Raw genomic sequence first — 26,028 nt, 5'->3', positions numbered from 1 at the left:
TTCCAAGATTTAGCTATTACAAACTAAAGCTGCTATAAACATGGGTGCACTTATATTGCTGTGGTATCATGCTTTTAATTCTTTTGGGAAGATATTAAGAAGGGGAATAGGTGGGTCAGATGGAATCTCCGGTTTTAATTTTTTGAGGAATCTCTACACTGGTTTCCACAGTGGTTGAATCAGTCTACACTCCCACCAACAGTGGAAAAGGGTTCCTTTTTCCCCACAGTCCTGGCAGCATTTGTTATTGGCTGATTTCTTGACAACAGCCATTCTTTCTGGAATGAGATAGAAATCTCAGCATTGTTTTCATTTGCAAATAGATCAAATTTTAATAGAGGTCTTAGTCTTTAAAATATCAAATTGTTCCCTTTCTGAGGAAATCATTAACAATTTAATGAAGTTTTAGGAAGCCACTGTCAAGAGGTATTCTAAGTCTTTTCCATTGCTTACTCCAGCTGATCAGTCAGTAATAAGGTTTGATACTTGTTCCATAGGTAGAGACTGGTGGCCATTCCCCTTGATTGTGAATGTGCTTAGTGCTTGGTACTTTGTTTATACCAAAAAGCTCACGGTAGAAATGACAATGTATGCCTATGTCATAAAAAGGGTTGTGATTTCCTCCTTGCTCTATCATGGATCATACCTCTGGAGCAGGCAGTTGCTATGTCACAAGAACTGTGAGGATGCTCCATGGAGAGGTCCACTAGTTGGTAAGAAAGTCTTTCTACCCTCAACCATGTGAGCAAATTCTCAGAAGCAAATTCTCCAGCCCAAGCAAGGTTACATTATGACCGCAGCCTGAAAGCAACTTCATGAGGTATTCTAGGCCAGAACCACAAAGCTATGGTGCTCCCAAATTACTGATCTACAGATGCTGGTTAGATAATAAATTTTTGTTGTTTCAAACCACCAAGTTTTAGGGTGACTTGTTACACAGCAACATGTAGATTACTAACATAAGAAAGTAAGCCAAATTCTGTTAGTCCATCTGATAGCTACTTTTGTATAAATGAACATCAAGTCTTACCCACTTAACATTTCCTGAAGCTCATAATCCTACTAATTATAACAAAGCTCAAATAAAAGATGATACTGAGTATACAGAAAATATGCTGGAATCAAACATTTGAAAGAAATTATTTTAATTTTTAATCTGGCACTTAAAAATAAGTATTCTTGCTAAAGGAATGATTTGGTTTAAATCACTTAGAAGGCTCAAATTAATCTATACAAAGCAAATTGTTTGATGTGTTCTAAATTCGCTTCTTTACAACTCTGATGTTATTATTTGGATGTCCTATTCATAGCATTAATTTTATTTTCTGATTTGTCATGATTAATTTTATTTACTAAAAGTACATAAAGCACCGAGTTCCATCCCCGGTACCAAAAAAAAAGTACATAAAGCAAAACTGGCAGAGCATAGAGCTCTGGGAGTCCGTGCCTCTTTAGAAACAGAAAAACTAAGCAAAAACTGCCTTAATTAACAATGTCTCAACAAAGAATACCAATAGAGACTGAAATGATAAAAAGAAAGCAAACAAATTTTGCAGCTGAAAAGTACAATAACAGAAATGGAAAATGTACCACAGGGGTTCTGTAGTAAATATCACATTTAAACAGGCAAAAAAAAAAGTCAGTGAACCTGAAGATAAGGTAATTGAATTTATCCAGTCTGAGGATCAAAAGAAAAAAAGGAAAAAGAAAATCTATAGAGCCCAAGAGACTGTGAGATACTACCCCAGTGTGGCTGTATATGCTTAATAGAACATACCAACATGAGTAATGTAAGTCCAAGATAGACGAGATAGGAGCAGAAAGAGCACTTGATAAAATGGACAAAAACTTCCCAAATCTGATGGAAGACTTCAATCTGTACATTTTCAAGCTACCATGTATCTCCAGTCAGGATAAAGTCAAGATCTCCACCTTAAGATGCAGTATAGCCAAACTGACAAAAGCAAAAGAAATCCTCGGGTAAGACTGACAGCCAATTTCTCATTAGAAACCAGGACTTCCAGGAGAGAGAAGGAGGGAAGGAGGAAGGAGGGGAGGGAGAGATGGTGAGAGGGAAGGAAAGAAGGAAGGAAAGAAGCCCTGTAAACCAAAAATTCTATATACAGCAAAATCATACTTCAAAAAATGGAGATCAGTTCATACGATTCACATGGGAAGCAGGTAAGTTAACAAATTTTTCACATACATACAGTACAGTATATTCTACACAGAGGGAATGGCTGGCTTCATAGTGAAGATGACATTGTAATGATCTTCACAGGGCTAGATACACTGAGTGGACAAGGCAGGAAGGGAATTCTAAGCAGAGGGTATATGCAAAGGCATGGTTGTGTGCTAGAGTATGGAATGTTTGAAGAATGCCAGAAACTTCTGGGAGTTCCTCTTGCTGATTCTACCATATGGTTGAATTATATGCATCTCTTTGGATTGGGTAGTTAGATAATAATACAGTCTCCTCCATTGGCTAGATATTTCCCCCCTAGCCTGGACTCTGCTAAGTAGGCAAGGTATAATTCCAATCCCAGCCACTTCCAACTGACCAAGTCAAGCTCTATATAACCACCCCACCCAGGCTCCAAACTTCTTGAAACAGGTGGTATCTTCACTACAGATCAGTGTTTGGGCAATACAGGAAGTTAAGACACCCCACAGGACAAGGTCCTCTTTTTCCTAAAAAAATTATTCCATAATTATTTTCAAACAAAAGAATTTTTCTGCTGCCTCATGAGACAGAGTAACTAAATTCAAAGAATTCTGAATAGGAACCAGGCAAGGAAACATGGCAGAAAGAATACTAGCATTGGGTCACACAGTCCTGGGCTTGAACTTCTGGTTCTGCTTCCATTCTTGAGCAGTCCGCTACTCCCTCAAATTCCTCAGCTGCAAAATGGAGATACTACTCCTTACCTGTTAGAGTTTTTATATACAAAGTGGCAGGCAGATGTGTATGTGGAGGTATAGAAGAATGGAAGGAGATAAGCAAGGATCTGAGGCTTCTGAGCTCAAGACTAATAAGGTTTCCAGATCTTGGGCTTTGCTGAAGTTGTAGTTTTAGTGTTTTTCGTCTGTTCATGTTTTCATGTTTTTGAGATGGCCCTTACCTGTGGACCACGCTAGTCTCAAATTGGCCATGCTCACTTTCAAGGCCGGGTATTTAGGTCAGTGGCACCATGCCTGCCTTGTAAGTGCAAGGTCCTGAGTTTGATCCCTGGTACCAAAAAAAAAAAAAAAAAAAAAAAAAAGAATAAGTTACTTTCTGAATGTAATTTTGGACCGGGGATTTAGCTCAGTGGTGCCACTGCCTGCCTCGCAAGTGCAAGATCCCAAGTTCAATCCCCAGTACCAAAAAATAAAAAAAATTTGCCATCCTCCTTCCTGTCTCAGGTTCTCAAATGCTGGAATTACAGACAAGAGCCAAGGCACCAGGCTTCCAGGTCTCTAATTACCAACAGTGGTTATCTAATAAGGACAGACTGGGTGAAAGGGAGGATGACCTTTTTAATTTTAGAAACTGGTAATGTTTGAATGTTTTTACAACGAACGTGATTTTATAATTAAAATATACTCTATCTGGATATTCTAAGTCAATAAAAAGTTTATTAAAAGCTTATATTATGTGGAAAGTCATTTGGGAGTGATTTCTACAGAGCACTGGAAGACCTGGGGTCTAGGGCAGAAAGCAGACTTGTATTGTGTATTCTTTTGTGCTGTTTGAATTTTTCTATCATGAATCTGTACTACTTTTCTATTAATTATTACTCTTTTAAAGTTTTAAAACTTTTTTAAAAAGTTATTTTAAAGAATTTATAAAAAGGAGAAATTAAGACATTCTCCAATAAACAAAATTAAGGTATTTCTTTGATAACCTGCCTATTAAACATGGTAACATGATACTAGACAGTTACTCAAAGCCATACGAGGAAATTTAAAAAACCGGTAAAGGTAACTAAAAAGATAAACATAAAAACCAGAAGTATTGCATTTTTGGTTAATTATTTCATTTCCTAAATAATTTAAAATAAAACTGCATAAAATAATTATAAAGCAATATCACAGGGGCACGTTACATATAAATATAAGGACATTGAATATAAATATAAAGTGGGCATAAAATGTATAAGGATGTAATTTGTCACAATAACAGCATAAAGGAGGAAGCAGAGAACACACAGCAATGTAATTTTTATTATAAAAACTAAGTGAGTATAATTCAAACTAAGTTGTAAAGAGATCCCCAAAATAATCACTAAGAACATAACTAAAAATATAGATGGAAAAGGTAATGAGAAGGGAATCAAAATGATACACTATTAAAAAAAAAGATGTAATGGAGGAAATGAAAAAACAAGATATAATATAGAGAAAACTAAGAAAATAGCAGAAATCTTTCTTTATCAGTAACCACTTTTGGCATAGAATAATTATACTTTCCAACTAAATAGCAGAGACTGACAGAATGGATTACAAAAAAAGGGGATACATCTGTATTTTGCATATTAAGAATTTCCCTTGAGCTCCAGAAACACAGACACAATGGAATAAGGCATTCCAAACAAGCAGTAAACTAAAAGTGAGCTTGGCTGGCTAGTAATGTGAGACAAACAGTAAGTCAGAGATAGTTACAAAACTCAAAGAAAGATATTAAACACTGATTTAAAGCTCATTCTATCAAGAAGGTACAACCTGACTAATCAGAGCTCCAAAATATGAGGCAAAAATTAACAGAAATCATTTTAGACTTACACAGAGCATTGCTCCATTCAAAAACAGAATACAAAAAGTTCTTCTCAAGTGAACATAATATTTTCTACGGATAGACCGTGTGTCAGTCCACAAAACAAGTCTCAATTAATTTAAGACTGGAATCACACATAGTACACATCTTTGACCACAACGGAATGAAACTAGAAATTAGTAATAGAAGATCCACAAACATGGAGATTAAACATAATCTTTAATTCTTTTTTGGGGTTTAAAAATATTAGTACGAATTAAATTTATCATAGGGAGTTGGAACATGTGCATAACACATCATAGTTCTTTTTTTGTCCCTTACCCTTCCTGACCTATTCCTTCCAACTCTTAGTCCCTGTTTCATTTGCAAAAACTCTATTATATTTCTTCCCTTTAATTCTTTTTTCCATCCTCTTGGAGACGGGGGTCTTACAGGTAGTGGAGGCTGGCCTTGGACTTCCTGCCTAAGCCTCCAGAGTAATTACTGGGAATATAGGCATGTGCTACCACATGTAACATAAATACAATTTTAAGCAGCCAAAAGGTCAAAAAGAAATCACAAGGGAAATTAGTAAATACTTAAGGAAAAGTGAAAATTAAAATATAACAAAAATTAAAACAATATAACACTGACAGTAGTGGCACATGCCTGTAATTTCAGCCTCTGGGAGGCTGAGGCAAGAGGATCTCAAGTTTACAAGTTTCAGCCCAGCCTGGGCAACTGGACAAGACTCTGTCTCAAAAAAGTAAAAAAAGTGTTGGGGATGTAGCTCAATGCAAAAGCCTTGGGTTCAATCCCCAGTAAAATGAACACACACACACACACACACACACACACACACACACACACACACGTATGCACATTATACTAAAACTTACGGTCTTTGGCAAAAACCATGCTCTGAGGGAAATTTATACCTACACAATTCCACATTTTTTTTTTTTGAGACAAGGTCTTGCTATGTCTTCCAGGCTGGTCTTGAACTCACTAGGTAGCCTGGGCTGGCCCTGAACTCATGGCGATCCTCCTGCCTCAGCCTCCCAAGTGCTGGGATTACTGGCATGCATCACTATATGTCCACATTTTTAAAAAAGACCCCAAAGCTGGTTGTGGTGGTCCACATTTGTATATCCTAGCACTCGGGAGGCTGCCAAGAGTTCAAGGCCAGCTTTGAAGTGTCCAAAACAAAAACAAGACTCCAAACAATCATCTAACTTTATACCTGAAGGAACTAGAAAAAGAACAAACTGAGCCCAAAGGTAATCAAAGGAAGGAATAAAGATTAGAAAGAATAAGAGAACCAATGGAATAAGAAATAGCTACTTGAGTGCCGGGTATTTAGCTCAGTGGTTCCGTCGCCTGCCCCACAAGCGCAAGGACCTGAGTTCGATCCCTGGTAACAACAACAACAACAAAGAAATAGTTACTTGAGTAGAGCAACAAAACTGAAAAACCTTTAGCTAACCTGACCAAGGAAAAAAAAAGACTCAAGGTTACTAAAACCAGAAATGACAGAGACTGCTACAGATGTTAACAGAAATAAAAAGGATTATAAAATTCTGTGAACAGTTTTATGTTACAAAATTAAATCAAGAGTAAAACAAATTAGATAAACAAAACTGACAAAAGAAGCCTACAAGACATAGGCACCTATCTTTCTCAAGCCCCTTCAAAAAAAACAGAAGAGAAGGGAGTATAAAACTCATTTTACGGAGCTAACAATTCCCTGATACCAGTCAAATAAATACATTTTAGAAAACTACAGACCAATACTTCTATGGCTACAGCTACAAAAATATTTACCAAAACAGCAGCAAACTCAATCCTCCTTATTAAGAGAGTTATCTATAAGAATCAAATGGGATTTATCCCAGTAATGCAAAGATGGATCAACATATGAAAATTATTGTAAAATACACAAACAGATTAAAGGAAAAGGGTTACACACTCATCTCAATTTTCTCATGATACAGAAAGGCATTTTACAAAATTTAATACTCCCTCATGATAAAAATAATCATTTAGGAATACAGGGGAGCTTCCTCAGCATGATAAAGGGTACCAATAGAAACAAATCCATAGCCAACAGTATACTCAATGGTGAAAGACTTATCTGGAACAAAACAAAGATAACAACTATTACCACTTCCAGATTTAGTGGAGGCAAGGAAAGAAATAAAATACATCTAAATTGAAAATAAGTAATTATTTACATAAGACATGATCTTATGTGTCAAAATATCCTAAAGAATTCACCAAAAACTGTCAAGAGCTACTTACTGAATACAGCAAAGCTATAAGATATAACATGAACTCCCCCAAATCAGCTGTATTTCTATACAATACCAAGAATCCAGAAAAATGGAAACAATTTCATTTACAGTAGCATAAAAACTTCCTAGGTAATAAATTTAACCAAGGAGGTGCAAGAGGTGGGTACAGAAAACTATAAATTGTGTTGAAAGAAATTAAAGAACTCTAAATAAGCCGGGGATTTAACTCAGTGGTTCCGCTGCCTGCCTCACAAGCACAAGGAGCCGAGTTCGATCCCCAGTACCCAAAAAAAAGAAAAACAAAATTCTAAATAAAAGACTGTTCAAGTCGAAAGACTTTCTATTCTTAAGACATTACTCCCCAAAGTGATCTATAGATTTGATGCAATCTTAATTGGAATAGAAAACTTGATTCTAAAATTCATATGGAATTACAAAGGACTCCAAATACAAAGAAAAGTTGGAAGTATTCATACTTTCCACTTTCAAAGCTTATAACAAAACTATATTTAAAACTGTATGCTACTGGCATGAAGTTAAATATAAAAAATCCATGGAAAAGAACCCAGAAATAAACAGTATGTTTACAGTTAATTGCTTCTAAGGATGCCAAGACCATTCAAAGCAAAAATAATAGTCTCTTCAAATGTACTAGGACAACTGGAAAGCCACATAAAAATAAATGTTTGACCCCTACCTCACACCATATACATTAATTCAAAGTGGATCAAAAATTTAAATATAAAAGTCCAAACTACAGAACTTTATAAAAAAATACTGGGTAAGTCTTCATGACCTTGGACTCGGCAACAGTTTCTGAGAGGGCATCAACAGCACTAAGTAATAAGAAGAAAATAAATTGTATTTCATCAAAATCTAAAGTATTTGTACATCAAAGGATACTATTAAGAGAATGAAAAGTCCATGAAACTGAAGAAAATATTTGGAAATTGTGTATTTGATAAGAGTTTAGTATCTAGGATATTATTAGAAAATTTTAAAATTCAACAACAAAAAGGCAGGTAACCCAATTCAAAAATGGAAAAAATGTCTAAATAAACATTTCTCCAAAGAAAGTATTCAAATGATCAATAAACAGGTAAAAACAAGCTCATCATCATAGGGATATGCAAATTAAAACCACAATACATCATTCTATGCCTACTAGGACAGCTATAATTAAAAAAAATAAGAAAGAAACAGAAACTGGGTATGGTGGTGCACACCTGTAATTCCAGAACTCTGGAGGTTGAGGCAGGAGGATTGCCATGAATTTGAGGCCAGCCTGGGCTCCACAGTGAGTTCAAGGCCAGCCTGAACTACATAGCAAGACCCTGTCTCAAAAAACCAACCAACCAACCAACCAAACAAACAAACAAAGAAACACAACAACCCAGAAAGAAAGCAAAGGAAAATAACAAGTGTTGGTAAGGATATAAAACTTGGAACCTTCATATGCCATTGATGGAAATGTAAAATGGTTCAGCCACTGTAGAATACAGGCTGGAAGTTTCTCAACATGTTCAACAGAACTACCCTATCACCCAACAGTTCTGCTATGTATATACCCAAATGAATTAAAAACAGGTATTCAAACAAAGACTTGTACACAAATATTCACAGTAGCTTTATTTACAAAAGATACCACTAGAACATACAGATTGAAACAACCCAATTGTCCATTAACTGATAAATGGATATACAAAGTGTGATGTATACATACAGTGGAATATATGGGAATAAAAAGAATGAAATACAATTGTCCATTAGTATCTGTGGGAAGACTGGTTCCAGGCCTCATTATCTAAATGGCAGGTAGCAAAATCTTTGGATACTCAAGTCTATGATTTAAAATGGCACAGTGTTTGCATACAACATACCTTAAACCTCCCATATACTTCATCTCTAGATTACTTACAATACCTAATACAATATAAATACTACGGAAATATGCTATATTGTTTATAGAATGACAAGAAAAAGTCTGTGTGTGTTAACAGACATGTTATTTTCCAGATATTTTCAATATCTGGTTGGTTGAATCCATGGATGCAGAATCCAGAAACAAAAAGGACCAATGCAATGTTACATTATGAGTGAATCTCAAAAATATTATTCTAAGTGGAAACAGATATTAAATGTCACACATTGTATAATCTCATTTATGTAAAATATCCAGAATAGGTAAATCCAGCAGATAGCAGAGTTTTCTTTTTTGGTGATAAAATGTTTTTGAATTAGATAGATACGGTCACACATTATGAATGTACTAAATGTGACTGATCTATGGTTAATTTTATGTGAATTTTACCAAAAAAATGTCAAATGTATACTTATTTTACGTCAAATATACATATGAAGCCAAGAGAAATGAAGACATATATCTATTGTCCACAATTGTCCAGAGTAGCTTTACTTCTTATAAATAAAAATGGTAAGCAACCTAAAATAGCCATCCATTGGTTTTAAAAGTTGACATATATTTATATTTACTGATATATATATCAATATATTTACTAAAACTTTGAACTGTACCCTTAAAATGGCTGCATTTTATTGCTTACAAACTAAATTATCAAATGGGTTTTTAAAAGTTAAAGACATATGTTTAAATTAAAAGAAAAAGCAATAGTTATTAAGCTTATATTAACTTAAAATATATATAAGCACATTGGCTGCCTATGCCTATTATTCAAGTTTCTTTAGGATTCCAATGTTATCCCAACCTATAAAAAGACCTTTTCAGTTTTGCTTCCGAAGTCTTGCACGTTAACTTAAAAATTCATGAAATCATGTGAATAGTCTAGACCAGCAGTCTCCAACCTTTTTGGCACTAGTTCTATGGAAGACAATTTTTCCATTGGTAGGAAGCGGGTGGTGTTTTGGGATAATTCAGAGGAGAGTGCAAGCCATGTACGTGCACAGTTCACAGTAGGGTTCATGTTCCCAGGAGAATCTAATGCTACTGGTAGTCTGAAAGGAAGCTGAGCTCAGTGAGCGATGGGAAGCTGGGGTAAATACAGATGAAGCGTTGCTGGTCTGCTGTGTGGCCCAATTCCTCTGAGTCCATGGCCTGAGGGTTGAGGCCTACTTCACAAATTCAAATTTTACTTTGGCTGGAGAAAGCGTGCTAGATAGGATATTAGTATCATGTGCTCTTTAGACTAACCCCATTTACTAGTTTTTGGAATGATGACCCTACAATATTGGGCAGGTTTTTATAGAAAGGAATGTGAACAAGGAGGTTAGATAAGTCTTAACTGAATGCGACAAACAGGAAAAGTAAACTTTCTTGTCTAATTCCCTCACACTCTGAAAAAATTTATTCTTTAAATAATAACAATATATCACTCTTATAGTTTAAACACTGCACAGAAAGGAAACCAAATATTAAACTTGATCATAGCCAAAAAGGCCAAGAAGCAATGGAGAAACCAAACATTTAAAAGTTACTGAGCTGGGCAAAGTGGTGCATACCTCTGATCACAGCATGTGGAAGGCTGAGGCAGGAGGACTGGATCACCATGAGTCCAAGGCCAACCTGTGCCACATAGTGAGTTCCAGGTCAACCTGAACTACATAGGGAGACTGTCTCAAAAAGGAAAACAAAACACAATCAAAGTTACTAAATTCTTTCTTTGGTACCAGGGATTGAACTCGGGACTTTGCGCTTGTGAGGCAGGCGGTGGCACCACTGAGCTAAATCCCTGACCCACTTAATTTGTTTTCTATCTCCTTCCTTCCCCATTCCATTATGTACCTGTACCAACTCCCCAGGAGGAATGTAATTCTTATATACTGCAAATATGTGCCAATAAAAATAAAAATTTAATTTTAGAAAGTCTCATTAAGAAACAACAAAAAGTATTTTAGTACCGCTGTTCTTCATGTTAGTGTCGAGATAATAATAAACAGTTGCGAGAATTGAGGAACTATAAAGCATTTAGAATAACATGAATACTAGCAAATATTCCTCCTGATTTTTCTCCATTGAATATCTTCTTAGCTTATGATTTTAATACTTATTTTCCATATTTTTGAAGTTTATTAACTATGTATCACTAAAATCTCTATTCAACTACACAGGATTGTATTATATCATCTCAGGAAAAAAACCCAGCTTCTTTTTTAACTTTTTCAGTCATTAACTCAAAACACAATGCGCTAAATTGTTAAAATAACAAGTACTCATCAAGCATACACAATTTTAGAGTATAAAGGCACTCACTGTTTTGTACTAAGCAATGCAAACATAAAGATGAAAAGGACAAGAGCTCTCAATCTAGTGCTATGTTTATAACCAGATTTGCACTGAAGAAGAAGCACTGTCCAGGAAGTCTAGAAACCATCTGGGTAAAATCTTAAGTGGAAATTAAAAAGCAAATGGCAAAGTATGAATAAAAAAATAGAAAATATATTTGCAGAACTATAATAATTATGATGGAACATCAATCAGCAGGTCAGATAAGAGTGTGGGAATATTATTATGCTTGGAAGCAGAGTTTGGATACAGTCTGTGAAGGGATTTAAGAAGCTGAGATTTGAATTATAAAGTGTAGACAATGTGAAGTCATTAGAGATTTTTTTATGGAGCAATTTATTTGGAAGAGGCAAGAATTACTTTTTAAAAGGACATAAATTTTTAATCTAGTTTCTGATTTTGGTTGAAGCACTTTATTAGTTGGGTGAGAACGAAATTACTGACTCTCTTAACCTGTTTTCTTACCTGAAAATAACTACTTCAAGTGATATTGTGAAGATTGATAACGTACATGATGGCTTGTACAATCTTACTCAACATACTAGGAGGCATATGTATCATTCACTATATACCATCAGTGTTGCAGTCTTTACACATTAACTCATTTAATTCTCACAATAATCCTACAAGGTAGGTGTTTTCACCATTATAAAGTAGAGAACTGACACACAGACAGGTTAAATAGCTTACACAGGGGACACATTAACTAGTAGGTGACTGAGCCAGCACTCAAACCAAAAGCAATCTGGCTCCAGTTCAATGTCCTTAATATATTACAACACTTTTCTAGGAAAGACCAAGTCAGTGTTTTTAAAACTCTGGTAGAATTTTCTAACCTTTCAATTTAATAGGCAGATTAATTACTCAATTGATTAGAATCTATGAGACTTGAAGTACAGGAATCAGCATTTAACAAACCTTCAACCTACTGTACGCATAACAAAATATGAAACATTTATTTAGATAAAGCAAAAATTCAAAGAGCCCGTGTAGGGAAAAGTAACAAATTATGATGTAGAAATGAATCTACAACAGATTTATTACTTGCTGGTGGCATATATGAAACAAGCAGATTGTATACAATCCTTAGGAAAGGAGAGCCAATGTCTTTGTCGCAATTTTATGAAAAAATGTATTTCAATGTTTGTTTCTTCCTGACAAATAATTTTTTAAAAGCTCATTAGTAGTGGTGGAGGAGCCAGCAATAGATTAAGGAATGTTTTTATTCTGAATATTATTAAGTCCTTTTAAAAAGATATGAATACATTCATACGGTACAAAACCTTGGTATTAAAATCTTAAAAGAAGCTTAAAATATCTTTTCCTATAAAGCAACATAAAATGAAGCTGATATTTTTTCAATAAGGCAAGATAGTTTATATTTATGCATATGTAAAATATTTTAAAAGACATGACTTTATTACAGGGTTTGGGAGTTCTGTCCAGTATTAAAAATGAACCCTCACTCCCCCAAAACCCCACAAACAACAGTAAAACCCGAAGGAAAACGGATTCTTGCATAGAGTTCTTCTAAAATGACTCTAAGAACCCATTTGGCCAATGAGTGTAGAGGGTGAAAAGGTAGGCCGGCGGAACTAACCTTAACCCTATTGTTTGCAAACTAAGACCCCCGCGAATCACCGCTGTTATTATAGCCAGTTTAAATGAGCAAGAGTCTCGGATTTTTGCGGCATTTGAAAAATGTCAACAGTGAAAAGAAAAATATCCGGGTTTAAAATACAAAGGGTAATCAGGTTTCATTTAAATCCCCACCAGGCATTTCAAAGACTGTCACTCCCCTGCGGTGCAGGGTAATAATAAAGCCTCCTCCAGAGCCTTCCAAGGCACCTCGGCGTTGGAACCGCGCCCTCCCCCACCGTCCATCTTTAATAAAGAAGATTCGGTTACCTGTGGTAACGCGCCCGCCGCGAGATTCCTCTACGCAATCGGCTTCAACATTCGAGCCGAGCAGGGAGAAACAAGACACTGCGACTATGGAAAAAATTCAGAGACAGCGAAGGAACAAGGTTTGATTTCCCCTCGCAACCCTCGATACCCAAGACGGCCAGGAGCGGTGGCCCGGGAGAAGCTCCCCTGCGACTTCCCACAGTCTCCACGCCAGGCCGCAGCCCCAGACACCCCAAAAGGCGCCCCGAAGTCCTCGCTAGGCTGTCCGGCCTCCAGACCCGCTATTGCATCCGACGGTCCCGTTTCTCGCCCTGGAATACTCGGTTTCTCGCCGGTCCCCACCTACTCACCAAGGCACGCTCAGCCCTAAGCCGCAGGACGACCCTGTCACTTTTTGCGGCTAGCGCAGCACCGCTGCCTCCAACGGCTGGCAGGATTCAAATTCGCCCACTTCCGCTCGCAATCCGGAAAGAGCCGTCGGCCCCCTCCTCTGTGGGGTTGGCCTCCTGGGCTGGGGCTGGAATTGGGCTGGGCTGGGCTGTGCTGTTGCTGCTTGGCTGGGGCTGCCTCTGGCTGGCTCTGGCTCCCTTCGCTGTAGTTTCTTTTGTTCAGGTCCTCAGAGGGGTCCGAGACGTGGTGGCTGTTTCTACAGGGTGACTCTCGAGAGGGTCCACTTGTTCCTGACAGGGACAGAAACGTGCCTGAGTTGCCTTACCTTCCCGGAGTGGGGCGGATGTGCGCGCTTAAAGCAGTCGGGGAGACTTTTACTCCGCCCCTCGCCTTGGAGTAAACAGCAGCAGCAGCCCGAATGGAAAAACACTCTCCAAGTTCCAATTAGCACAGGTTTTTCACGCCCTCCTTGTTCTGGGCCAGGCAGTAAGGACTTGGAAACCTTTTTTCATCCCTTATTTAAGGAAGACAAAAAGCCTATCACACCAACCGCCCCTAATCCAGCCACAAATTGAAAATTAGGGATCATTTTACAAAACCAGTACCATACCGTCCCTTGAGATTCGTGGGACAGTAGTTATTTTCTTTTACCAAAAACAATATTATTTTTGATCCCAAATGTCTGAAGCTTCTGAAAGGATATATTTGGGAGCTTTAAGAAATTAAAGGATTAGACAAGAGTTTAAGTGGGCTGGTGGAAGAAGGGAGAAAGTTAACTCAACCTTTAAGGCTGTGATTATGCTCACATCGAATAGCATTAATTTACCTAAACTAATAACACTCAAATCAAGCCATGACAGCAGTCCTCTAGCACCAGTCGAAAATACAGTTTGAAGATGTGTTATGTACATGTACCAACTCCCCACGAGAAATGTAACATTAGGTGTTGCAAACAGGTACTAATAAAAATTAAAAAATACAATTTGAAAGATGCCTTAGATTTCTGGGAATTTACCTTATAGATAATCTGATACAGGAAGAGTATCGAGATATTTATCAATTGATACACTGTTTTAACAGTGGAAAATAGAAAGTAATCTGTGTCTACCAATAAAGAAATGGTTACTTAAAATTTAGGATCTAAAAGATTGACACTGAAGGCTCTAAAATAATAAAGATCATTAAGTACTAAAATGAAAAAAGCTTTAGAATAATCATAGTATCCTATTAAAGTGTGTATATATTGGGTTAAAATTTTTCAGGATTCATAAACTGAACAGTTATCTCAGGGAATGGAATTAGAAAATAGGGGTGGTAAGGATAAAGGACTTTTTCTTTATAACCAGTTGAAATTTTTAAGTAATAAAAATTTACTTCTGCAATTTTCTTTTTAATGGAAGATTATTTGAAATTGACATTCTGGATATATAATCAGGTTTAATAATAGTATAATCTTTGGATAGTGTGTGTTCATCTATTCAACAATTACACAGTAATAATTTGAGCATCCATTGTGTCATCATGAAATGTATTATTTAATGTCCATATTTATACTATGTCCTCATTAAATATATAGCTCCGTGAAGTTCTTTCAAAGGTAGAAACTAAGTCAGGTGTGGTGGTGCATGCCTGTGTTCCCAGTACTTGGGAGGCTGAGGCAGGAGATTGCTGCAAGTTCCAGGCCAGCATATGGGCTACATAATGAATTCAAAACCAGCCTGAACTGCATAGTGACACCCTGCTTCAAAACACCAAACAAAACAATACAAAACAACAAAACCAACAACAAACAAGGCAGAAACTAGATCATACATTTTCCTATGTCTGTCATAATTCTTGTCACCTTCCTACAGTTTAGTTTCATGCTTCATAGGAGTTAAATTCTCAAGTTGACCCAAAAGCAAAATTAAATCGTTTCAAATTGCCCTGAAAAACCTCCCCAAATATAAAATAGTAAATATATACACCTACACTTATGATTGTCTTTATACAACTCTATAGACAAGTTTATAAAAAATGTGTTGCCTATTTTTAGTTGGTTCTTTCCTAGGACTTGATGAATTTTTCAATTTCTTCCGCTAAAATGTCAACAAAGGTATCATCAACCAGCAGCCTAGCCACCAATCAGACCAATTGGAATTCATTTCTCATCAGGAGTGGAAAACTGCAAAGTCATTCACACATTTTTCCCCATAAGATTACCCAAGCTTAATCATTTAAATTGCCTAGCGCTGGTGTGAACTGAGTATTATATTCAGTTATTTGTACTATTTACTTTTCTCCCACCACACAGTATGCATAGGTGATTTTGAATACAATCAATAACAAAGTAATGTTACAGCACTTGATGAACAAAGATCTCCAATAAACTTCTACTGATTAAATCAAGCAGGTGGAGTAAACAGAGATTTAGAAACTTCTTTCATTACAAGACGTATTTAACAAATCTGACCATCATACATTCTGATAGCTGATAAAATTTTAAATGAAATATAGGAGTATTTTATTTAATAAAAGCTGAAAAACTGAGAAACAAAAAACAAAGAATTTGGTTTATCATATCTGATAACTCCTCATTAATCTCAATTAGCTGAGAACTGAATCCATAAAAAATCTGAATCATAGCTAATGGCCCTGCTTTCCTCTTACTATTCACTACACATGCACCAGGAAATAAGACAAAACCATTCTTGCGACCAAGAGCCATTCAGCCTACATGCAATGGCCAAATACTAAACTGCTTTGGCAGAGTTCCTTGAATCTGCTTTGAAAAGTTCTTAGCACAATCAACATAGGTGACAAAAACAATAAAGTATCTAGAATAAATGTTAAAGAAAGATATAGGACCTGTTATTTTAAAAATATAATTGAAGAATATAAGTGATTTAAATTTTGGTAAAGAGAACAATATACATGAATTGTTAAAATATTGAGGGGAAGTGAACAAAGGCTGGGAGTAGATAATTTATCATACTAGATAGTAAAACTTAACACAAAGTTACTACAAAGAATAAAAGAATAGAAAAAAAAGATGAGAAAAATACATAGAGAATCCAAAAAAATTCAACTAACAGAATATTAATATGTTGTAAAGGTGGTATTTCAATTTCAGGAGTAGGATACTTTCATTTATAAATTGATCAAAACTGAAAATAATAATTGGCTATTTAAATGAAAGATACAAACTTAGGCTTGTATCCTGTACTATTGGCCAATAAAATCCTAGAAGGAGTAAAAATTTAAATATAATGTATATATTACCCTGCAAAAGAGAGATTAGAAGATTAATTATGACTTTAATATGGAAGAGCTTTCTTAAAATAAGACAGGACTCCTATAAGCCATAAAATAAAATCAAACACCTATAATCAAAGTTAAAATTATTTGTATGGGAAAAGTCACCATAAAACATCAATAGATAAATGAGATGCTGTAAGAAAATGTTTATAAAACTTATGACACTAGATTAACAACCCTGATGTCAAAGCTTTTTATAATTTGATTGTTTCAAAGTAAAAATAATAAACTACTTGTTCATTTTTCTGTCCATTTTTACTTTTGAAGGCCGGGGATTTAGCTCAGTGATTTCGCCACCTGCTGCACAAGCGCAAGGACCCAAATTCAATCCCTAGTACCAAAAAAACCCCCAACCAAGCAAAAGAGTAATAAGACATTAAAAAATGTACTAACCTCACTACCTCACTTTCGGGATACAAACGAAAAACATAAAACAATTTTCTTTCATTGGATTAGCAACAATTAAAACAATTTGTAACATTTCATGCTGATAGGCTGGGGTTATAAAATGTGCCCTTTCAATCCTCAGGAGCAGAAATAGCTACAATTTCTCTGGAAAGTAACTCTGAGCAAATTTTCTCAATTTTAGGAGGTTCCAATAGACATAAACATAATCATGCTTTTTTGAAGCACTACCCATATTGACTCCTAATTGTAAACAATTACCAAGAGGAAGATAAATAGGTTAAATTGCAGTATACTATTAGGAAGTCTTCCAAAGCTGTCTTATTTTGCTCCCTAAAATTGCTGCCTCAAAAATTAGGGCTATTGAACTCCCAAGGACAGAAAAGAAACAATTAGAAAAGTAACAATACTCTCCAGTAATGCTATAAACTTGGCACTTGTTCTTTAACTAGCACTCAACTAGAATGAGTACATATTGTTGGATTAAATCGGGCTCTGGCTCCAAATTGTTTTCTCCCGTGTGTTAGCCACACCGAACTTCTGGTATCCCTTCCTACCTTTTAAGAATCATTTGTCTTGACCCTCATCTCCTTTTCATAGAAGAAGCAAGTACAGTATTTGCCCCATACATATGGTAGCTACTGGTAATTTTCTTTTTCCCAATTAATAAATTTTAAGTATTCCTGCTGTACTCATGATTTTGTTATTGCTTCCACATTTACCTCAGGTTTATTTCATATCTCCATTTAATGATCTTTTTTTCCTTTAAACTTTTTTTAACCCTCTCTGTGCTCATTTCTGTTGTCTGTTCCTTAGCCCTTCTATGATTCTCAGAAATATTGGAACATTTTAGAATATATTAATATCTCTAAGTGCTATGAAATTTTCATTCTATGGTTTCAGAACAAATTAGTCCATCTTATTAATCACCTCATGTGTAAGTTATATGAGAATATTGTACAAAATAATTATTTGGTGTTAGTGTATGGCATATACTACGATATCAGTAGTGCTGATAAATTTCTGATTCTTTATATAGCATATTTCTTTGGAGGTGTTGAGGATTGAACCCAGGGCCTTGCGCATGCTAGACAAGTGCTCTACCTGTGAGCTATATCCCCAGTGCAGTAATTCTGGATGGAGTATTATGTATTCTCTAAAATGTTTCTTTTGTTAGTTTGCCTGACCATTTTTTTTTTAACTTGAATCAGAATACATTTTAGGAAAAGTAGTTTGTTTTGCTACCAAATGGAATTTTTTTCTCATTGTCTCATTCACTTGAATGTTTTGATCTAAAATTGTAATCTAACAGTGGTTAGGTGTCTTTTAAGCAAAACATACCACCTCCTGACAGCAGGAAGCATCACCCAAAACAATAAATTTCAGGTCTCTCGTTTCAGGGTTGTTTGGGTAATAAGTAGGTACATTAAGAGCAGTGATTTGGAATGATACTATTCCCACTGAGTAACTGTGGTTTTAACAAGAACAGCTCAAGGTTTACTTGTAACTAACATGAGACATGGTGTTCTAATGCAGGTCAGAAGTACGGTTGTTTATGTTAACATTACCCTTCTTCAGATTGGTGTTTCAAACAAATTGTTGTCTGGATTGCTTTTTTAAATTGCTGTCTTTTGCCTTGCAGTGTTTACATATAAATCACAGCTTCTTTACAGTTATAAGTAACTCCAAATGCAGGAGCACACACTAGTAATGCCACCCAGAATAAATCGAGTAGTAAACAACATGCTTGTACTGAATCTTAAACATTCTTGGATATAATTGCTGGCAATCAAAATTGTTTTCAGTTTATTTTGTGTATTTTGATTTTTTCACTTCCTCCCAGAATAGTAGAGGCAAATACCTTCTCATCTGAGTTGATAAAGTGATCAATTATAATAAGCCCAGTTCTCACCTGTGTGTCTTGATGAAGGTAGAAGAAAGCATGAAATTCTCATAAGTGTCTGGACTACAGAATTACCACTTCAACTCAGAGGCATCCTGTAGGAAAAATTCAACAAAGCCAAATAGTACAATGTCCAGACTTTAAAGCTGAACAGCTCAAGGTTTTAAATACTATCTTTATTATTTTGCAGCTAAGTATGAAACACTCAACCCTCTAAGCTTCATTGCTTTTTTGTAAAATATAAATAACAACTGCCTTGTAGGTTTCCTGTGGCAAGTGAGAGAACATTTATAATGGTAATTACGATTAGACAAATGGGTAAAACAGAGTTAATGCCCCTTCCTTCTGCTTTTAGTGGCATGCGGTATTTCCAGCCCAGTATCCTAAAGCTAGTGATCCCCTGAGAGTTACGTAGGGACTGTCTTCCTAGATGGATCTTAGCCCCATGTTCCTCTACCCTGCAGAACATATCAATTCCTCAAAGACCTGCTCTTGGCTTTACACCTTGGGAGCTAATTAAAATTTAACCCATGTTCTATAAAGTGCTAATGGATTAGTTCTAACAGGCTCTCTCTGAAACTAAAATGTATAGTAGAAATTTGGGGATAATCATATATGATATTTCATATCTAAACCCCTTCCATTTTAAAAAATGTTAGTTTGTGTTTGTTGTCTCAGAGGTGACTCATTACTTTGGAGTTTAATACTTCAGTACTCAGAAAGTGATCTTAATGAGGTAATAATACTTCTTGCAGATCAGGTTTCCTAAATAAAGATGATTAGAAAAGGGAAAGAGAACTAAAGAGTTATTCAATACTTTCTACAGGTTAAGCACTGTGATAAAACTATTTAAAAGTTGATTTACTTAATCCTGACACATAAAATAGATGGTGAAATTAGGATTTAATGCTATGAAATAATGTTGCTCAAGGTCACAGTAGGCAGAATTGGTATTTTAACTCCAGCTTGTTTGAATATGAAGCCTGTTCTTTTTCCGTTAAATATTTCAATTCATGTACCCTGCGAGAGAAATGAGTAGCTAAAAGAAACCTAACATTAACCCCAAACAATCAGCTGATAGTATATTTTTTATGGACAATCTGTTTATTCATCTGTAGGATTGTAGGATATTAACGTGGTAAGAGAGCTAATTTATTACCTTGTCTTATGTAGAGTCTTTATTAATATTAGTACGAACACTCTAGTAAGATGAAAAACTCAGAAGAAATGGGCAGATTCCTACATGCATATGAGTTATCAAACTTGAATCAAGAAGATATAAAAATTCTGAATAATCCCATATCAGCCAATGAAATTGAAGAAGTAATTTAAAAAACTACCAACAAAGAAAACCCCAGGTCATTGCTGAATTCTACAAGAACTTTAAATAAGATCTAATGCCACTACTTCTCAAACTCTTTAAGGAAATTGAAAGGGAAGCGATACTCCCTAATTCATTCCTAGAAGCAAGCATTACCCTGATACCAAAACCAGAGAAGGGTCCAACCAAAAAAGAGAACTATAGGCCAACCTCCTTAATGAAAATAGATGCAAAAATCCTCAATGAGATACTGGCATACAGAATGCAACAAATCATCAAGAAAAGATAAAAGAACCAAGACCAAGTAGGATTCATCCCAGAGATGCAGGGATGGTTTAACATACACAAATCGGTAAGTATAATACACCACATTAAAGAAACCAAGGACAAAACCACATAATCATCTCAATTAGATACAGAAAAAGTATTTGACAAAGTCCAGCATCAATTCATGATAAAACCCTAAAGAAAATTGGAATAGCGGGTCCTTATCTCAATCTGATAAAAGCCATTCATGACAAACCAACAGCTAAAATCATACTAAATGAACAAAAACTGAAAGCTTTCACTCAAAAATCAGGAACAAGACAAGGACGCCCATATCACCCCCCTGTTCAATATAGTTCTGGAGACATTCATCAGAGCAATTAGACAAGACAAAGAAATATAAGAAATAAGAATAGAAAAGAAAGAAGTTAAATTATCATTATTTGCTGATGACATGATGCTCCACATGTAGAAGACCCCAAAAACTCCACCAAAAGACTCCTAGAATTAATAACCAAATTCAGTAGCATGCTAGGATAGAAAGTCAATGCTCAAAAATTAATAGCATTCCTGTACATGAATAGCAAATTCACTGAGAGAGAAATCAGGGAAATCATACCTTTCACAATAGCATCAAGAAAAATAAAATATTTAGGAATCAATCTAACAAAGAAAGTGAAAGACCTTTACATTGAAAACTATAGTACTCTGAAAAAAGGAGATTGAAAAGGATATCAGAAAATGGAAAGACATCCTTGTTTTTGGACAGGCAGGCCAATGTAGTGAAAATAGCCATACTTCCAAAACTCTTACGCAGATTTAAAGCAATGGCAATCAAAATACCACTAGCATAACTCACAGAACTGAAGAAAACATGCCTAAAATTCATATGGAACCAGAAGAGAACTAAAATAGCAAAAACAATTTTGGGTGCCAGGGGCAAGGCAGGGGGCATACAATTCCTGATTTGGCGCTATACAGTACTACAAAACCACTGTGATAAAAACAGCATGGTACTGGCAAAAAACCAGATCTGAGGATCAATAGAACAGAATGGAAGATGAAGAAACAACTCCAAGCACACTGGGCTACCTTATCTTTGACAAAGGGGCCAAACACCTTCACTGGAAGAGAGCCACTTTAATAAACAGTGCTGGGAAAAATGCTTTCCACATGCTGAAGATTAAAACTAGACCCATATCTCTCACCATGCACTAAACTAAAATCCAAATGGATCAAAGATCTAAATATTAAAACAGAAACACTTAATCTGCTGGAAGATAAAATAGATAAAACTCTCGAAAACATCGGTGTAGGCAGAGATGTTATGAACAAAACCCCAATGGCACAGGAAATACTATAAAGAATCAGCAACTGGGATCATATCAAATCAAAAAGCACACCAAATGAAACCACCAACAGAGTGAAGAGATAATCCACAGAATGAGAAAAATTTTTTTACCAGCTACTCTTCAAAGGACTAACATCCAGAATACATAAAAATTTTAAAAAAATCAGACCTCCCAAATTTAAAGACTCAATCAAAAAATGGGCATCTGAAATGAATAGACACTCTCAGATGAAGAAGTACAAATACCAAATAGATTTATGAAAAAATGTTCAACATCACTGGTCATTTGAGAAGCGCAAATTAAAACAACACTGAGATTCCATGCCATTCAGAAATGGCAATCATCAAGAAATTAATCAATAAAAAATGCTGATGAGGCTGTGAGAGAAAAGGAACCCTCCTCCATTGTTGATATGTGTGGAAATGTGTGATATGTGTTGATATGTGTGAAAAGCCACTATGGAAATCAGTATGGAGATTCCTTACAAAACTAAAACTAGAGGGCCGGGGATTTAGCTCAGTGGTTTCTCTGCCTGCTGTGCAAGCGCAAGGACCCGAGTTCGATTCCTGGTACCGAAAAAAACAAAACAAAACTAAAACTAGAGGTTCCATTTGACCCACGTGTGCTGCTTCTAGGTATCTTTGCAAAAGAGTTAAAAGCATCATACCACAGTGATATTTGCACACCCATGTTTACAGAAGCACAATTTATAATACCTAAATCTTGGAAACAGTCCATGTGCCCATCAACAGATGAATGGATAAAGAAAATGTGGTATTTATGTACAATGATTACTACTCTACCATAAATAAGGATAAACTTGAGTCATTTTTAGGTAAATGGATGCACCTTGAGACCATAGTATGAAGTGAAATAAATCAGACACACACGTTTAAATATCACATTGTTTCTCTTGTATGAGAAACAAAGGATAAATAAGGAGCAAAACGGAGGATAGATATTGGGAAGTAGGAAGAACATACTCAAGTGGGAAAGGGAACAAAGGAGGGGGCAGGGGAAAGGAAGGAAGTGAAAAGGGATTTTTAAAAAAGAGAATGGAAGAGAAACAATAGAAACAAAACTTTTGTAAATGGCAAGGGTAAGAAGGGTTAAAGGGAGTACAGGGGAATGAGAAAAAGAAAAAACAAGAAGAATCAAGACACATTATGTACAGGTACAAATTCCCTGTGATAAATGTGATCATTATGTATGGCAAATATGTACTAATGAAAATGCAATTAAGACATAAAATAAAAAAGAGAAAATTAAAAAAATTAATATAGAGAAGATTCTAGTACTTGACTGGAGGTTGAATTAGATCAGCAACTCTCAAAATTCTTAGGAAGTGGTGCTTAATGAGATGTTTTTGAGTCATGGGGGACGTGCCCTTGAAGGGGGTTATAGGTCCCTTGTCTCTTCCCTCTCTCTCTTTTGTTTCCTGGCCATGAGGTGAGTGGATTTGCTCTGAAACACCCTTCTGCCATGAAGTTCCACCACAAACCAAAAGCAAGAATGCCAACTGACCATGGACTGAAAGCTACAAAACCTCAAGCCAAAATAAATCTTTCTATAAGTTGATTACCTCAGGTAATTGTTGTGGAACAGAAACTTAACACATTAAGTCATGCCATTTTCATAGTAATACTAACTTTTCATTTTTATTCTCTCCCAGGTGTACAGTGAAGCTTTTTGAGGCTACATGAGGTATGATTTTGCAACAGATTGAATGTAGAAATTGATTTGCATAGATGTAAAACAGTGCCACTCTTCTCACTAATATTTTTTAAAAATTGAAGTATATTAACATGAAATAGTTTCACTATTACTTTAAAAGGATTGGTGTGCATTTAAAATTTTCTTAGCTTTAACTTATATTAAGGTAAGTAGCCACATAAAGAAAAACTTTTGGGGCCCACAATTCTTAAGAACATGAAGAAATCCAAAAAGTTTGAGAGCTAAAGAATTAGATAATATCTAAACAGTAGGTTCCAGGCTAAAGGTTTTTAAGGACCAGTAAACATAACACCAACAAAAGAAGAAAATTCTCAAATTTTTGGAACTGACACTTTTTATTTTGTTAGGTGTATGGCTTTGCTAGGGCTGCAGTAACAAAGCACAGCAAACTGGATGGCTTACACAATGGAATGTATTATTTCATAGCTCTGGAGGCTTGCAGTCTGAGATAAATGTGTTGGCAAGTTGGTTCCTTTAGAGGAACGTGAGGAAGTACAGTATTTGTGCTATGATGGTCTTCTAACTTCTAGTGGTTTGCTACCAATCTTGGCTTGTGGATTATTACCATATCGTCTGCCTTCACCTTCAAATGGCACTTTCCTTATGTGCACATCTCTGTCCACTTTCCACCTTTTTACAAGGATGCCCATCATACCGGATTAGGATCTACCTTGACAATTTCACTTTAACTTCATAACTAAATAAGGTTATTAATATGTTTTATTTTGAGGGGAATGTAATTCAATCTATAATACCAATCAAGAACATTAAAAAGAAAACAAGCTTCTTCTGTCATTTTCATGAACAGTTTACAAAAGGTAGAATATTTTACTACTAAAAAATGTGGAAGAAACTAAAATATCATACTTTAATATGCTTATGTTTCAGGAAAAATTCAATATGGTGAAATCACATCTTGCAAAGAAATTAAGTTCTTCAGTGATGAAAGTTAAGGTTAAGCATAGTAAACATTATTCTAAAAATTCCATTTAAATATCATGTACAGAAATATGAATACACAAATGAATAATGAATACTGTAATACAAGGGATAATTCCATAATGAGATGTTATTAAAAATTAAGTAATTCAGATTTTTCCATGTTGAAATCCTTCAAATGTATGAAGATTCCGTCTTGCTGGATCTTTTCTCCATGTTTACCATTTGTCTTTTGTAGATAATTTCATCAGCTCCTCTAACACTTTCAGTTTTAATTCTTCTATTTAACAAACGTTTACTGAGCTGTCAGTATTGTCAGGCCTGGTCCAGGCAATGTAGATTCTGTGATAAACAAGGAAAGTTTGACCTCTGTGCTTGCAGAGCATATAATTCGTGGAAGAGAAAAATTACAGTCAGATGTAATATTATGAGTTCCCCCCAAATATTGCCAAATAACCTCTTGGTAAGATAAAATTGTGTCTATCTTTACCATAATAAGGGAGAGGACATCTTGAAGTAGTGTTCATGCTATTGCCAAAGGGGAAAGACAAGAGCTTTTAGAGATTGGGTTAAGTGGATCTTTCAATGGGGTGAGTGACATTGTTAAGACTGGACCAGAATCAGTTTCACATTATTGGACACAAGCAAAGTGAAGATTTTCAGTCAAGAGTTTTGAAGACATTTGGGGAGCTAAGAGTTATTTGATACTATCTTGGAAATTTGATGAGTTTGATTTCATTTCAGTGAAGTTTTTCTTCAGGTAGTTCCTGAAACAAAAATAAAATAATTCCCATGTTATCTTCCAGGATAAGAGATTCCTGAAATTGTGAGATAAAATTGAAGAAGACAGTGGGAAAGTTATTTGAGTAAAGACAGCAGAATAGTAAAGTCATATCAATGTGATCAGCAAGCTGGGTGCTTGTAGATGGCTCCTGTCCTCAGCATTTTCTCCTTGTGGTCATTGTTAGCCTAAGCTGAAGGATAGACCATTCATTTCTTGGGACATATCAGTTCATACCTTCCACACTATTTGGGGTGTTGTAATGAATCAGATTTGTGAGTGATACCATTTTGGTTTCTCTGTGTCCACAAATATCATGGGTTCATGGTGATTTTCTGTTGTTGATGTTTTTGTTTTGTTTTAGTAACATCATTTGTTGAATCATTTGACTGCATAGTGGCTATGCAGCAGCACTGAACTAGAGACACTAGAGACAAAACA

General features: G+C 35.6%; 2 protein-coding genes across 5 annotated transcripts in view; one reads left to right on the top strand and one right to left on the bottom strand.

Moving 5' to 3' along the window:
* The window catches only part of LOC147822342 (uncharacterized), a 60,111-nt gene extending 46,543 nt beyond the window's left edge, over window positions 1–13,568 (top strand). Inside the window, exon 2 of the mRNA XM_087197077.1 lies at window positions 13,067–13,568. Coding sequence (XP_087053203.1) covers window positions 13,067–13,568 — 502 coding nt within the window. The remainder of the gene's footprint in view (window positions 1–13,066) is intronic.
* The window catches only part of G2e3 (G2/M-phase specific E3 ubiquitin protein ligase), a 57,499-nt gene extending 43,852 nt beyond the window's left edge, over window positions 1–13,647 (bottom strand). For 3 of the 4 annotated variants that reach the window (XM_021243813.2, XM_021243817.2, XM_013065306.3), the window contains exons 1-2: window positions 13,549–13,647; window positions 13,199–13,282 (exon numbers count right to left, since the gene is read on the bottom strand). The gene's annotated coding sequence lies outside the window, so the exon portion shown is untranslated. Of the gene's footprint in view, window positions 1–10,506; window positions 10,618–13,198; window positions 13,283–13,548 lie in introns of all 4 variants that reach the window. The other variant, XM_087197069.1, reaches the window with a different exon arrangement.
* Between the last annotated feature and the right edge of the window lie 12,381 nt (window positions 13,648–26,028).

Source organism: Heterocephalus glaber, unplaced genomic scaffold (assembly GCF_053883595.1).
Source record: "Heterocephalus glaber isolate CG9 unplaced genomic scaffold, H.glaber_assembly_v1.0 deba00001662, whole genome shotgun sequence".
Classification (NCBI taxonomy): domain Eukaryota; kingdom Metazoa; phylum Chordata; class Mammalia; order Rodentia; family Bathyergidae; genus Heterocephalus; species Heterocephalus glaber.
This window is presented reverse-complemented; position numbering and strand designations above follow the sequence as displayed.